We start from the raw sequence: 16,232 nt of genomic DNA on the forward strand, positions 1-16,232 counted from the left end.
TGCCAAGGCAGTGAAGACATGCCAAGATCCAGGTCAGGAGAGAAGCTGGGGAGAAAGCTCAGACATGTGGCCACTTCTCACCTAGAGGCCTCTGTAAACTTGGAAAGTGTGGTTATAAGGCTGATGCTGAGGTGCACTTTGACAGACTAAGGGAGCTTGGGACACAAAACACCCCAGTACATGGACATCAAGGAGAAGGGGTTTTAAGGCACTAACCCCACAGGCTCACAGCCTAGGTGTAAAAGCGAACTGGAATTAAGTTAGCCTCACAGGCTCCAAATCATCTACCCCTTGATTGCATTTAAGGTGATCTGATCAGGCCAGTGCTTCCAGGCTAGCCAGCCTCCTGCCAGAAGCAGCAAATCCTCAGGAGAAAGATAGCACCTAAAGTTGCTAAGACCTTGTTCATACGATGTCTAATACTCATTCAAAAACAGCCAGCTGTACAAGACAAAATTACATGATCAAAAATGGAAAGAAAAAACAACCAACAGACAAAGGCCTGCAGAGGATTCAAATAATCAGGTTTCCTGGGAAACAAGCTTTAAAGCTCTAACAAGTAGGCAGAGGAGACTTACTGGAGCGTGCTCTTGGAAACCACTCCATGTTAAGGTTAAGGAAGTAGGACAGGACAGAGGGAGAGGCTGAACAGCATCAGATCTGCAAGGAGGCCTTGGCCAACCCAATGAGCAGCTCTGGAGCTGGATGGCCCTTCCAAGCCAGATGGCCAGGCCTTTACGCTGCCCAACCCCCACTCTCATGGATCAGTCATTGAATGCAGGCCCTCTCTAGGAAAGGGGCGTGACCTTGGGCAAAGTGACTCAGTTCAGATGAGGCAATGCCTGATGCTGGACCCAGCTGAGAGCTATCAGCCTCCAATTATCTCAAAAGCTACTGGGTTTCCTAAAATGTAGGCAGTATTGGAGAGCATAAATTAATAACTATACTAATTAAGTTTGATAATTAAAAGACAAAATTAAGAATTTCAGGTGATGAATCTGCAGTTTACAGAAAAACATCACACAACTGATTATTAGAGTTGTGACTAGTATTCAGGCTTATAAATTCAAACCCATCTGTTTTAGTTCAACCATTAACTGTACCCAGAAAAAGTTCCTGTGGTTGGCATAATAATGGTCCATCACAAATGCCTACATTCGAATCCCCAAAACCTGTGAATATGTTAATTTACATGACAAAGGAACTTTGCTGGCTTGATTAAATTAAGATATTCAAAATGAGATTATCCTGGACTATTTCATCATATGGATCCCTGAAATCAGAAAACCTTACCTGGCTTGCAGTCAGAGAGATGTGATGATAAAAAAGAGAACCAGAGAGGTAGTAGCCATGAGGAGGGCTCAGGCAGCCACTGCTGGCCTTGAAGATGTGTGAGGGAGGCCATGAACCAAGGAATGTAGGTGCTTCTAGAAGTTAGAAAAGGCAAGGACCCAGATTCTCCCAGAGCCTCCAAGAAGTAACAGAAGCCCACTGATGCCTTGACTTTAGCACAGTAAGACCCATGTTGGGCTTTGAAACTAAAGAACTGTGTAAAATAGTAAAATTATGTTATCTTAAGCTACTAAGTTTGCAGTGACTTGTTACGGCAGCAACAGAAAATGAATATTGTCTTACACAGTTCAGAAAATGCACCCCTTCGGTCCACACCTTTCTTCCCACTAGAAACACACATGACATCCACTTCTTCGGCCATCACATCTACCTCCCATAGATTCTTCCCGCTTTCTTGACTTATTCCTTTCAAAACAGGGTAAAAGAAACAGTTTAACAGTTGTCCTGACCATTCTGTCTGTCTAGTTTTGACTTGGTTTCCACAACTAGAGGAAAACAATGAGACCTCTTGGGTGTCCATTGCAAAAAGGTTCAGAAATAACAATTTTCTGAATTATTCTTAGAAAACATAACCACATTATACGTTTCCACCCTTCCCAAAATAATCAGCAACACAAAAACATCAACGACTAAAATACATTTCAGTACAACCAAGAAAATATATGTCTAGAGCAATATTCACATTAGACATTTGGAGAAAAGAAATCTATGTCAGCCAATTCAGCTACTCAAAGTGCCTTTAGGGTTCCCAAAGTCAGTATCTCTGTACCCTCTTCTGCAAACTTGCCTGGACAATTTTTGGAGCCTTGGATGTCTTTGCAAAACTGATGAATTCTTTGCGAATTTATAGGCCTTCTGCCAAAAACGTGCATAAATATACATAAAATTTTGCATATCATATTAGCAGGTTCACAGAGTCTCTGAACTCTATACAACTTAAACACCTCTGGCTTAGAAAAAGATGACTCTGATGAGGAACAATGCAAACCATTCCTGAAAGACAAAGCCATGACCTAGTCAATAGAGAGAACACAGGGGACAGGACCACATCAGACAAGAACACTAAGACTTTCAAATATAGGAATGAGTTGTCACCCAGATGATAAAAGCCAGAAAGTCCCCCAAAATAGGACCCAGGAGAGGACCTATCTACAAAGAAATGATTCTTTTATATAAAAGCCTTTTCTATGCTTCAGGCCAGTTATGAAGGGTAGACTACGCAGGCCTTGCACCTAGGAGGTGCTGTGGAGGAATCAGAGGAGGAGCCATCACCTCTGCCCTCAAGCAACTTAGACTCATTAGGAGAGAGGAGACAAAGACTCAAAAGACTAAAAGACAAGATGATAATGATTAAGTATCCAAAACACTGGCACAGACCATAATAACAACAAATTAGCATTTATCAAAATGCACCCAGGAGCACTCAGCCTTAAACAGAAGGCAGGATTAAATGCCATCGCTTTAAAATAGAAGAAAACCAAACATGAGTAAATTCTATTAGTGGCTATTATACTGAAAAAAGAAGAGCAATTCAGAAATTCAGAAGCTATTTGAATGACGATAATGAACCAGCATTCAATTTATTTCATTCTAAAGCAATTTGTAGAACCGAGAGCTGCATACCTGGAAAGGAATAATGGTAAGCATGCAAGAATAAAAAAAAAAAAAAAAAACTAAATAGATGATCTGTTTCAGAGAGAGTAAAGCTGCCACAGTTTTAGAAAAGCACTACAAATTTGGAACTATCTTGTTCAAGCTCACACAAGCAAAGACACTCATTTTTTAAAAATGGAAGAAGAAAGTCATTCGTATAGGCAAACCTAAAATGTATCTTTAAAAATCATAGTGAGGCCAGGCTCGGTGGCTCAGCCTGTAATCCCAGCACTTTGGGAGGCCAAGACGAGTGGATTATCTGAGCCCGTGGGTTTGAGACCAGCCCAGGCAACTTGGCGAGACCTCATCTCTACTACAAATCAAAAAATTAGCTGGGCGTGGTAGCGCGCACCTGTAGTTCCAGCTACTTGGAGGGCTGAGGCCGAAGGATTAGAGCACAGCAGGTTGACACTGGGGTGGCTGTGAATGTGCCACTGGGCGATGGAATGAGACTCCAACTCAAGAAAAAAATCATAGTGAAACCTTATAAAAGTTTAATTAAGAGCTTCCCCAAAATTATTTAATTTGGGTCATTCTGGGTACAGATCTCTAGTTATGTCTATAATTCTGCTTTTTTGATTAAAGTAATGATAAAATGACCTCACTAAGTCTAATGAGATTAAGGTTTTACAGGTGTGCCAATGACCCTATTATAATAATAAGATCAAATTTGTATGGTATAATAGGTCACAAAACATTTCCATATATTTTATCTTGCTTCATTCTCATAATTCAATGAAGTAGGCAGGAAGACAGAACGGATATTCTTCCCACTTAGTAGATAAAGAAACTGAGGACCAGAGAGGTCAAGTGACTTTGCTTCTGTCACAAAGCTACTAAAGAGGAAAAATATCCCAGACTCCCAATATTCAGTCCAGGTATCTTTCTCTTCAGTAAAGCAGAGTAACTAGCAAGCCAAATAACACATTTGGCTGAAGTTACAACACAGGTCACTTTATAATAAAAATTCCGTGTGTTTTCCCCAGGTCTCATAAGGAAAGGTCAAGGCATTTTTCTCACAGAGTCATAGTTCTAGTTTTCTGTCACCATGTAGTCAACCAAACCAGCCAAAGGAGCTGGAAAAGTTGAGAGGTCAAGATTACAGCAGAAAATAATCATCAAGCACATTATGACTACCTGTAGGAGGCATCGATACCAGTACCTGAAAGTATTAACTGAGTACATAAAATTCCCTTGAGAAATTAAAAAATGCATTCATTTGTTTACTAGATTACACAATTAAGTGATTACCAAAACAACAGGCAGCAAGTTGTGCCCATTACAGCTCTTTATCAGAATTCTCCCCATCCAGAGTCATGCTCCAGAAAGCTGAAGGAGGGTGGACAGAGGCTTTTGCTTAAAGCAATAAAGACACAGAGCACAGTCCGTTGAACTTGGTCTCCTACAACGGGTCCCTCCAGAAAGGCGTCTACCAAGAGCTGCTCCCCAGTCCCCAGGATACTAAGTCAGTAAGAGGAAGTCAGGGCGGGAGGAAAGGAAGGAGAAAGGGAAATGGGGGAGAGAAGAAAAAACGGAAAAGCAGGAAAATGGGCAGAGTCCTAACTCCTCCATTGTGTGCTACCTAAACACCCATTCCTCATCTCCAATACCCAAAAGAAAGAAAAGCAACATCAAAGGGTTGGAGTGCTTTAAAAGGAAAACAAACAAAACCTCGGAGTTACTAAGGGAAAATGAGATAACACTGTTTCTAAGAGTCCAGAGGCTCTAACACACATGGTCTTGTATTCCTTTACTCCCAAGCACTCCTGTAGTCTAAGCCTTTCCATGTAGTATGGGGCTTTCATCAACCCTCACCTGCTCCATTTGCGCTGTCTGCTGCAGATGTTGTGTGGAATCTCTCCTCAAGACCCTGGTACAACCTCAGCCCCCTAATTTTCAGCAAAAGAATACACCTCACATTTGCCAATGAAACAGAAGTCGTCTCTACCTTCCCAGAGGCTCCCCAAAACAGTCCACCCATCTCCTATCTAGGAGGAGAAGCCCTCCCTGGTCACATTCACATTTAGTGCTCCTTCCCTGCTCTGATTTCTCACTCTTAAAAACTGACTGTGACTCAATTTCCCTTAATCTACTGCCATATTGTCGCTTTTTCATTCAAAGTCAAATGTAATGATAGAGTGAGTAGACAAGGAATGCCCCTTCCAAACGCTCCATGCCCTATGGAACTTGACTTCCGCTCCAGCCACTCCACCCATGGCCATCGGTGCCAGCCAACTGCCAGGTCTATCGGCCTCCAGCCCCAGCCCCACCCAAGCCCTTAATTTCCCTGACTTGCGAGCACCTCCATCGTCTGCACACCAGCAAGTCCCTTCCCAGGTGCCTCCTACTTTTCCTCCTCCCTTCTCCCTATATTTTTGCTTCCAAACTTCTATTCTGACTCTCCTCAGCCCACACTCTCCTCCTAAGCATGCTCACTCTTCCACAGATACAGTCATTGTTAGTAGCCTGATGATTTCCAGATGTGAATCTCGGGCCCAGACCCTTCTAAACTGCCCCCAGCCAGCTCTGCACTAGGTCTCTACAGGCATATCTGTGCCAACTCACCAGCTAGGCCTTGCGGCCCTCCCGAGACCTGCCTGCCCCTGTTCACACAGTGGTGACGCTTCAGCCACCAACGCCGTGCGCCTCCACCCCTGACCTGCCACATATGTAACTGGGCTCTTGCTCTTCCATGTCGCCCTTCCATCACCTCCATCCCCTCCTCACTCCTTGCTTCAAGTCTACCTTAATAGCCTCCTAACCAATTTTCCCTACAGAAATCTCTCTGTACTCCAGTTTGCCCTCACTCTTGCCATAAAGGCTACCTCATCAAATCAAATCTGGGCCTCAGGTTTCAAACCATGGGTTAAAGACTTCTCTCAAACTCTGGGAAATCACACAAAATCGAGAAGGAGAATGAAAAACAGAAATATAGCCAGTCACGGTGCTTCATGCCTGTACTCCCAGCACTTTGGGAGGCAGAGGTGAGAGGACTGCCTGAACCCACGGGTTCCAGACCAGCCTGGGCAACTTGGCAAGACCTTGTCTCCACAATAAATAAAAAAATAAGTTAGCTGAGTGTGGTGGCGTGCGCCTGTGGTTCCAGTCGCTTGGAAGGCTGAGGCAGAAGGATCACCTGAGCCCTGAAGATCGAGGCTGTTGTAGCCATGAGCATGCCACTGCACACCAGACTAGGTGACAGAGTGAGACTCCAACTCAAAAAAAAAGGAAAGAAAAACAGAAATTTAAATTCTGTCTACAATCAAACTCAGACACATCTATAATTCAAAAGCACAATTTCTGAAGACAGACAGCAGAGGCCGTAAAGGTCTGAAGGCAGGGGCTGGAGGTGGCACATCTCAGACAGACAGGACACTGAGCTGACTCTCAGGGCTAAGTGTTGAGGGGCAACACAGAAACCTCTGGATAGGATGATAGAGACAGGCACCCAGGCTGGTGGCAGGTACTTCCCACATACCTCTTATAGATACATAGGACTGAACGCAGGGCAGGTAGGGCTGCCTGGCACCTTCTTGGGAAGCTGTCTTTGGCTCTGCGAGTCGAGAAGAGAGGTACAGCATTGTGGGCAGCCTGCTTCTTCCAATCCCCTTTGCCTTGGAATAAATGACAGCTAAAAGAATTTACTCACAAAAAAAACCTGTGTCGAAAGCATTCCTGCCAGCCTGGGACAAGGCCTTGGCCAACTCCACAGACAGACCCTAGACTGGACCAGGTAAGACTCCACAGACAGACCCTAGGACTGGACCAGGTAAGACTCCCCATTAAAAGACCAATACCAAAAGTTACTAGCACAGGCGGTAGGCAAAGGCACTATAAAGAGAGGCAGGGAGGGAGGAAAAACAGGAAAACACATCCAAAGATGGAAACATGAACCAGAAAACATTGCTACAGTACCGCTAAAAATTGTGATCAAACATTAACAAAATTATAAAACTTAATGAGCAATCATCTCTCTAAAAAAGGGGAAAGGGAAGAAAAGAAAAAGACCCACTGAATGGGAGAAAATATTTGCAAACTATCCATATGTCAAGGGCCCAATAACTAAAATATATACAATGCTCAAACAACTCAATAGCAAAAAATAGCAATAACAGGCACAGAAAGCTAAACAGTACATGTTCTCAGTCTCATGTAGGACCTAAAACAATGGTTCTCATGAGGATAGAGTAGATTGGTGGTTACCGGAGGCCAGGGAGGGTGAGGGGATGAAGAGAGGGCAGTTAACAACAAAGAGTCTAATTTAAAAGTGGTCAAAAGATCTGAATAGACATTTCTCAAAAGAAGAAAGACAAATGGCCAGTAGGTATATGAAAAAATGCTCAGCATCACTAGTCATCAGAGAAATGCATATCAAAACCACAATGAGATATCATCTCACCCTGCTTAGGATGGCTTTTACCAAAGAGACAGAAAATAGTGGCTGCTGCTGAGGATGTGGAGAAAGGGAACCCTCATACACTGTCGATGGGAATATAAACTGGTATAGTCACTGTGGCAAACAGTATGGACACGCTTCAAAAAACTAAAAATAAAACCACCATATAATCTAGCAATTCCACTACTGGGAACATAGCCAAAGGAAAGGAAATCAGTGTATCTATGAGACATCTACACCCCCATGTTTACTGGAGCACTATTCACAACCACCAAAGGATGGAATCAACCTAAGTGCCCACTGGTGGATGAATGGATCAAGGAAATGTGGTAAATATGCAAATAGAACATTATTATTAAAAAAGAGTAAAATCCTGTCATTTTCAGCAACATGGGTAGAACTGGAGGTCGTTGTGCTAAATGAAAAAAATCCAGGCACAGAAAGCTAAACAGTGCATGTTCTCAGTCTCATGTAGGAGCTAAAACAATAGTTCTCATGAGGATAGAGAGTAGATTGGTGGTTACTGGAGGCCAGGGAGGGTGGGGGGATGAAGAGAGGGCGATTAATGGGCACAAACATTCAGTTTGATAGAAGAAATGAGACTTAGTGTTTCGTAGGTCAGCAGGGTGACAATAGCTTACAATAATCTGTACATTTCAAAATAGCTAAAAGAGAACAATGTGAATGGTTCTAGTATAAAGAAAAGATGAATATTTAAGGCAATGGCTATCCCATTACAATGATTTGATCTTTCCAATTATATGAACTAAATTATCACCTGCACTCTGAAACTATATACATCTACTATGCATCAGTTTAAAAAAAATCTATTAAAAAAGAAAAAAATTCAAAGCAGAGATCAGAAAAGATATGGCAAGACTACCTAAGATGACTAGGCCTCCGCTGACAGAGCTCACAGAAATGAACAAATAGAACCCAGACAGAAAGAAAGTCTGTTGTGGAAAGGACAAAGACAGACACTCCCAAACAGGCAAGGGACAGGGGACAGAGCTGAGAAATATCTCTTAGACAAACTTAAGGTCAAAAAAGAAACTAAAATTATAAACTTCAAGATATATAGGAGCCACCCTAAATGCCCATACCTTAAGAAATAAGATAGACAAGCGGGACCTCATCAAACTGACGAGCTTCTGCAAAAAAAAAAAAACCATCAAGAGAGCAAGGAGACAGAATGGGAAAAATTATTTGCCAACAGTATATCTGACAAAGGCCTAACATCTAGGATCTACAAGGAATTCAAACACACCAAAAGGAAAAAAAAACAAACAGCCCCATTAAAAAGTGAGCAAAAGACATGAATAGACACTTCTCAAAAGAAGACATATGGGCAGCCAACAGACATATGAAAAAGTGCTCAGCCTCACTCATCATCAGAGAAATGCAAATCAAAACCACACTGAGATACTACTTAACCCCAGTAAGAATGGCCATTATTAATAAAACAAACAACAGATGCTAGTAAGGATGCAGAGAAGAAATGCTTCTACACTGTTGGTAGAAATGCAAACTAGCGTGACCTCTGTGGAAGACAGTGTGGTGGTATCTGAAAGAACTAGAAATTGACCTTCCATATGACCTAGCAATTCCCATATTGGGAATATACCCAGAGGAACTGAAATCATTCTACAAAAAAGATACCTGCACACATATGTTTTTTGTAACTCTATTCACAATAGCAAAAACATGTTGCCCATCGAAGTTGAACTGGATTAAAAAAATGTGGTACATATACACAAAGGAATATTATGCAGCCATAAAGAAGGACAAACATACAGACTTTGCAGCAACTTGGATGGATTTAAAGTTGGTCACCCTCAGTGATCTATCACACAAACAAAGAACAGAGTACCATATGTACTCACTCATAAGCGCATCTTTAACAGTTATAATACTATAAGAAAGGGTTTGGCAGTAGTGGGAAACTGTGGGGAGGGGGATGTTGGAGTGGCAGTTGAGGGAAAATGCTAAAGGAGGGAGGAGCACACCTCATCAACAAGGGTAACTTCATAATCAACGTTTGTATACCTAACCCTAAATTGTACCCCACATCTTTATGACTAAAAAAAAAATTAAAATCTAAAAAAAGATATCCAGGAGCCAATAAAATAAAAAAGTCAATGTTCAGAAGAAAATTCATATGTCTGAAATGTTTGTATTAATAAAAAGAATGAAAACAGGAAGGGGAACAGTGGCTGGAGCCTGTAATCTCAGCACTTTGGGAGGCCAAGGCAGGAGGATTGCTTGAGCCCAGGAGGTGAGACTGTGGTGAGCCATGATTGTGCCACTGCACTCCAGCCTGAGCGACAGAGTGAAACCCCAACTCAAAAAAATAAATAAAAATAAATTTTAAAACTTTTTAAAATAAAAAGAATGAAAACATAAATTAAGCACCCAAACCGCTGAAGTTAAAAAAAAGAAAGAGACAACCCAAAAAAGCTACTTCTCAGTCCTCGGAGACTCTGTTACCCTACAAAAATACCTCTACAATGGTGTGTTTTAGGTGTACAAATCCAAGAGGGCTAGCATTTTGTCTGTTTCCTTCTCTGCTGTGTTCCTGGTACACAGTATATTTATTGCCTGGCATATTGCAGGCAATAAATAAATATTTGTCAACTGCATAAATGAATACATTTTTCAGGAAAATATAAGTGACCAAAACTGATATCAAAAAAAAGACAAGGCCGGGCTCAGTGGCTCAGCCTGTCAAACAGCCAGGTGTGGTAGCATGCAACTGTAGCTCTGGCTACTCGGAGGCTGAGGCGAAAGGATCACCTGAGCCCAGCAGGTCAAAGTTCTGGTGGCTGAGTGTGCGTGCCACTGCCCTCCAGCCTGAACAAAGGAATGAGACACCAACTCAAAAAGAAAAAAAAGAAAGGCAAGAAATCTGAAAGGCCAGTTACTACAGAACAAAACGTCAATGTTGTAAGAGGAGTGGGCAACACCAACAATACTTCAGTTGTTCAAATACAGAGACAGAAGGAAAACTCGCAAGTGCTTTCTATGAAGTCAGCATACCTCGACCAAAAATATTACATTATAAATATTAATGAGAAAATTCTTAGTAAACTATTTGTCCTATTCCACAAGCAAGTAAAATTCTTTCCAAGAATGCAAGAGTGGTCCAATATTTAGAAAGTTATTAGGGGAGGGGTTGGGATGGGTGATCTCCTTGTTACATATAGCAATTTTTGATGCATTTTATACGCATACCAGCAATTATTGTGTTCGCACAGTACTCACTTAACTGATGCAATGTGAAGACACTGCTAATATAGGTATTTTAGAATGTGAATTGAAGAATGGATCCAAAAGCTTCAGAAAGAGGATAGCAAAAAAAAATCTAGTGCGAATTTTTTTATATATATATCATATAGCTTAAGCTGATTTAAAACAAAGGCCTTAGACTAATTTTCAGTTTTCTTTCTTGAAATAAGCTAATGGCTTGTTTGTGTAAAGCTTTTTTATTAAAAGAAAAATTTTAAAAATCTTGTACCTAGCACAGTATTGTTATAGAATTTACGTGTAACATTTTATATGGTAGTTTAAGTCTGTCAGTTTCCTAATTGTGGATGAATTAACAGTTGGCTCTGGCCTTTTGCTGTAACACGCCTCTGTCACTCACGTAGCCCTGGCATCTGTGCGGACATGTCAGTTTCAGTTCCACTGTCACTTGGACGTTTAGGCTCAGCATGAATTTTTGTCAGGTAGCTCTAATACCTGGAGTTTTCTTTCTTTCTTTTTTTTTTTTTTTTTTTAGTTGAAGTTTAAGAGGGAAAGTACCAGTGTTCAGATTTGAACTATAATAGTTTGTATATTCAACATTTTGAATATTCTATTTTGTTGTACTCTTGTTTCAAAGTGTATTCAAGTAGGTTTTCTGAAATATAGAAATTTTTTTTAAAAAAGAAATCTATTAATGTAGTTGACCAAAGAGATCAAAAGAGAAAAATCACATTGAATGAAAGATTAGTTCCATTAATATAAAAAAGCATTTGAGTAATTTAATCTCCATCTTCAATTTCTTTTTTTTTAATTAGATAATATAGTTTATTTAGAAAGTAAATTGGAGAAAGAAAGAGGTGATTCACCTCCCTAAGGTTTAGGAGAGGGGCATCAAAGTTTACGAAAATATGGCCTGGCCATAGCTCAAAGAGCACATGGCCACACCGTAGCTTAGCAAGGCAATTGCCACAATAGCCTGGAATGGTGGCAGTGGTCTGGCAATGGCCTCCATCTTCAATTTCCAAACTCTGAAAAAGGTAAAAATCTGTGAGCCTTCAGTGCAGGGTTGACGGCTCATGGGTTTTCTCTGTGGCAGCAGGCAGACCCTTGAGCACTGGCCTGGCCTGTTCATCTGTCCCTCAGCCTGATGGCACAAAAGGCCACAAGCACACAGTCTCTTTGCCCCTCTGACCTGACTGCACTGACCACAAGACTCCAGAAGAACCTCCCAGAACAGAAAGGAGATGCTTGTACCCTTGTCTGGCTTTCAGCCTTGGCCCTGCTTACTTATTGATTTTGGTAGTAAACTCAAAGGAAAGCAACTTGAAACAAGCCGAAGTCATCACCCTCCAAATTCCCTTTCTGGTCTGGCCCAGCTCAACTGGCAGCACTGGACTAATATAGGAGCTGATAGATGTGGCACACTCTACTCACATTCCCAGGCCCCGCTGGCTGCATTGGTCCATCCCTGGCCTCCTACTCCCATGTGAGAAAGCCACTGCCTGCTGCTGGCTCCCTCTTCCTGTCACTCGCATGTTGTCCCAAGGAGATTTGATCCACATGACTACAGAAGGTCTCTTAATGTAAAAAGCTCAAAGGAGTAAGCTTTCAGGAGAGGAATCATTCCTTTTGTACAGACTTCAAGACAGTCATAAAGAACTATTCATTATCTGTTAACTGAGAACTATTCATTAAACTCATACATAGAAAGCTAATTTCTACTGATCAGTAAACGAAAAGTGTGTAAAAGCATTTCAAATTTCATTTGAAATTTCACTATAAAAAATTCAAAACAATTACCACTAATCTGTTCAGTATGTTTCTGCCTTAATGAGCCCTCTGTGTTGGTCTTCAGCCATAGAACTTCCCTACTCCACTTTACCTTAAGCCTCAATACCTTCAGTCCATGGTCAACAATCCAATCTCCATCTTTTAATGTAAACTGTTCTCCATGTGATTTGAACTCACGACCAAAATGCCAATAACTTTCATTTTCAGTTATTTTTATGTTTACTGCAATGATGGGTCTTCACATTCAAGAAAGTCATGGCCCATGGAACTATCTTCTAAGTGCAAAGATCAGCTACTTCTTTTAAGATGAAGAAATTCTGATAAAATAATTGACTCCCTTAGGAGGATCAATTGAATAACTTTTCAAATCTCAGAAAATAACATTTCAGTTAACCTCAAAGATCCAATACTGAGGATCAAAACCTTTGGGTTATTTGAGAGATTTCTTGGGGAGGTCAAGAAGTTATTAGGCAACATTGGCAGAAGATGCACAATTTAGGTAGTACAAAATCATGGAACCTTATATCTACTCACATGGTCCCTCCCTGTGTGTCCACATGTATATCTAGTTAAGAATAAAGCAGTAAGCCGGCTCAGTGGCTCAGCCTGTAATACCATGCCTTGGGAGGCTGAGGTGAGTGGATTGCCTGAGCCCGCGGGTTTAAGACCTGCCTGGGCAACTTGGCGAGACCTCATCTCTACAATAAATCAAAAATCAGCCGGGCGTGGTAGTACACGCCTGTAATTCCGGCTACTCGGAAGGCTGAGGCGGAAGGATCGCGGGAGCCCAGCAGGTCGAGGCTGCGGTGGCCAGGAGCGGCCACTGCACTCCAGTCTGGGCGACAGAGTGAGATTCCAACTCAAAAAAAAAAAAAAAAAAAGAATAAAGCAGTAGAACTTAGTGGTTCTTGAAATCAGTATGGGTTTAAAGCCTAAATAGGTCAAAATCCCAGGTCTATCATTTACTAGCTAAGAAACCTTGGACAGATAACTATCCTCTCTGAGTCTCAGTTTCTTCATCTGTAAAACAGGATTGCTGTGAGAATTAAATGAAATATGTGTACAGTGCTAAGCAGAGTGTCTGACATATAGTTCAGTGCTCAATAACTGGCAGTTAAGCCATCAATCTTGTGAATGTGATACAGACACCAGTTAAACCCTATAAAACCATTTATTATACATATGACACTTAGCTACTGCCTCGTATGGAATTAACTTGTAAGAATTCTGTCTTGTTATAATAATTAGAACAATACTTATTAAACACACTACATGACAGGCACTGTTGTGCTTCAATTAAATGTATTCACTTATTTAATTTTCCTAACAGTCACAGATGCTTATTTTCCTGTTCTCTTGGTAAGGAAACTGAGGCCCAAGGTCATACAGTTAATAAATGTTGGAGCCAGGATTTAAACCTTAGGTGTCTGGGTGGTGTCCATGCTTTTTGCAATTAACACTGTTTCATCTCTCACTGTAACTTACTTATAAGCAGAGATCACTGACTTTTTTTTTTCTTTTCTTTTTTTGAGTTGGAGTCTCACTCTTGTCGCCCAGACTGGAGTGCAGTGGCACGCTCCCAGCCACCACAGCCTCGACCTGTTGGGCTCCGGTGATCCTTCCGCCTCAGCCTTCCAAGTAGCCGGAACTACAGATGCGCGTACCACTAATTTTTTTTTATTTATTGTAGAGATGAGATCTCGCCAAGTTGCCAAGGTGGGTCTCGAACCTGTGGGCTCAGGCAATCCACTTGACTCGGCCTCCCAAAGTGCTGGGATTACAGGCTGAGTCACCGAGCCCGGTCCACTGACATCTTTAACACACATTCCGGCACACACCTTATGTATCAGGTACTTCATATAGCAATGAACTGTGATTTTATTTCTCTCTCTCTCTCATGCCATAAGCCTAAAAGATTCCCAAAGCTTCTTGGATAAATGAAAACCAAGCAGTACAGGGCTCTAACAGGCCCTAGACAATCCTCACCTACCTACCCTCCCATCTCATCTACATCATCCCCTCACCCCCCATTCATTCACTCTATCTACATCAGCTTTCTTACTGTCCTAAACTGCCACACCCATTGCTTATGCTATGGGGGTTCATTCAGTTGGAAATGATTTGTTGAGCACCTACTATGGGATAGTCAAGGTGAACAGATTCTGGAGAATACAGGATGAAAAGGAAACAGGACACTAGTAGAAAAACAATTACATCTGAATAAAGTCTGAGGTTTACTTAACAGCATTGCATCAGTGTTAATCTGTAAGCTTTGATAAATGTACATGGCTATGTAAAATGTTAACATGAGGGAAGATGTGCCAGGGGTACTTTCTGTGTATCCTTGCAGCTCTTCTGTACTTTAAATTGTTTCAAATTAAACTATTTTTTAAAAAAAACAGATACAGATTCTACGTGCTGCAACTTTAATTCTAGAGGAAAAGTTGGGCGTACAAACAAATGAGTACACCAAAGTGAACGATAATTCCAAAGTTAGAAGTTATGTTCTGGACAGGACGGGAGGTGGAAAGAGGCAGGACGACTATGCCAACCCTGTCTGTAGTTATCCAGGACGCAGCCGAAGTGATGCGGGTTCGGTCCTGGTTCTATAACCGTTTAGCCTCCTGAAGCCTCAGTTTACCCGTCTGCAAAATAGGACCTAGGGGACAAACACGAGTCCTCGCAGGGCTGCTGGGGGATCTGCAAGCCGAAGTCACCGCACAACCTGGTCAGCAGCTAGGCCGAGAATCACCTGCCATTCTCCGAGTTGACCCACCTGGAACTCCAGCCCGTAGATCACCGGTGCATCGTCCTCCATGTTGCAGGAAGGCGGTCAAACCCGAGTCGCTTACACTCTGAGGCCCTCACTAGGCCCGGCGCGTCCCTACCACTCGGGCGTGCTCCCAGCGCCCATTCATTCCCTCCCCGTAGCAAACGACTCCGGACTGACGCTTTCTGGCCTACACCAGCTCCCGTAGAGTCTTCTTCCTGTTTTCTGGTGGCGTCATCAATACGCTTCTCGACGATGGCCAATGGCAGCGGCGCTGAGCTCGTGCGCATGCCTCCTTGTGCTCTCATCCGGGCTCTCGTCGGCGCTGGGTCCCGCCCGGGTGATTCCGGCCAGGAGGAAATAGGGCGGTGGGCGGGGTGAACAGCCTGAGGAGGCGGGGCTCCCAGGCACAGTTGGTGGGAGGTGCTCCGCCCCCACTCCGCGTTGAAGCTGCTTAGAAATCTCTTGAGTCTTTCCTACGCCATCACACTCTGGAAACAGTCGCTCGCGCTGTAGCTGGGACACTGCCATGCGTTATCATTTATACTGTTACATGACCCCCCCGAGCCCCAGGCCAACGCCTTACAGGCATCGCAGTAAAGATCTCCGCTACTCTTCCATCTTAATAGATGAGACGCTGCAAATTTCAGTTGCAATCGCAGCGTAGGGTCGTCCGTGGGGGAGCTAGGAGACCACCTGAGCTGTCAGACTCCCTTGAGCTCGGCCTAGTGTCCCAGGTCAGGGGCCAAGCCTAATGCGTTTCCGCAGGCGCCCAGCACGATGTGCTGAGGACGCCCTGCCGAGGGTGGGTCATGCACGAGAGCAGGTACCGCACCATTGGCAGTACTGGGCCAACATTTGCCTCTGGATGGGAGACGGGAGGGAAGACCATGGGGTTCCCAAATGTCGATGGAGAGGCTGCCGCTCCTATGCAGCACGCCCAACGGTCCTGCCTTCGCATGGGGCAGTGCTCTAAGAAGACAGGAATTGCATTGCATGGAATCTGAAACTTCATAGCACAGCTGA

The 16,232-nt window shown here is 42.8% G+C and overlaps 1 protein-coding gene across 1 annotated transcript in view; it reads right to left on the reverse strand.

Moving 5' to 3' along the window:
• Window positions 1-15,496, reverse strand: part of EIPR1 (EARP complex and GARP complex interacting protein 1) — a 163,453-nt gene extending 147,957 nt beyond the window's left edge. Inside the window, exon 1 of the mRNA XM_008061672.2 lies at window positions 15,213-15,496. Coding sequence (XP_008059863.1) covers window positions 15,213-15,254 — 42 coding nt within the window. The 5' untranslated portion in view covers window positions 15,255-15,496. The remainder of the gene's footprint in view (window positions 1-15,212) is intronic.
• Window positions 15,497-16,232: the final 736 nt, after the last annotated feature.

The sequence above is a fragment of the Carlito syrichta genome, unplaced genomic scaffold, assembly GCF_000164805.1.
Source record: "Carlito syrichta isolate Samal-C Ts95f unplaced genomic scaffold, Tarsius_syrichta-2.0.1 Scaffold305409, whole genome shotgun sequence".
Classification (NCBI taxonomy): Eukaryota; Metazoa; Chordata; class Mammalia; order Primates; family Tarsiidae; genus Carlito; species Carlito syrichta.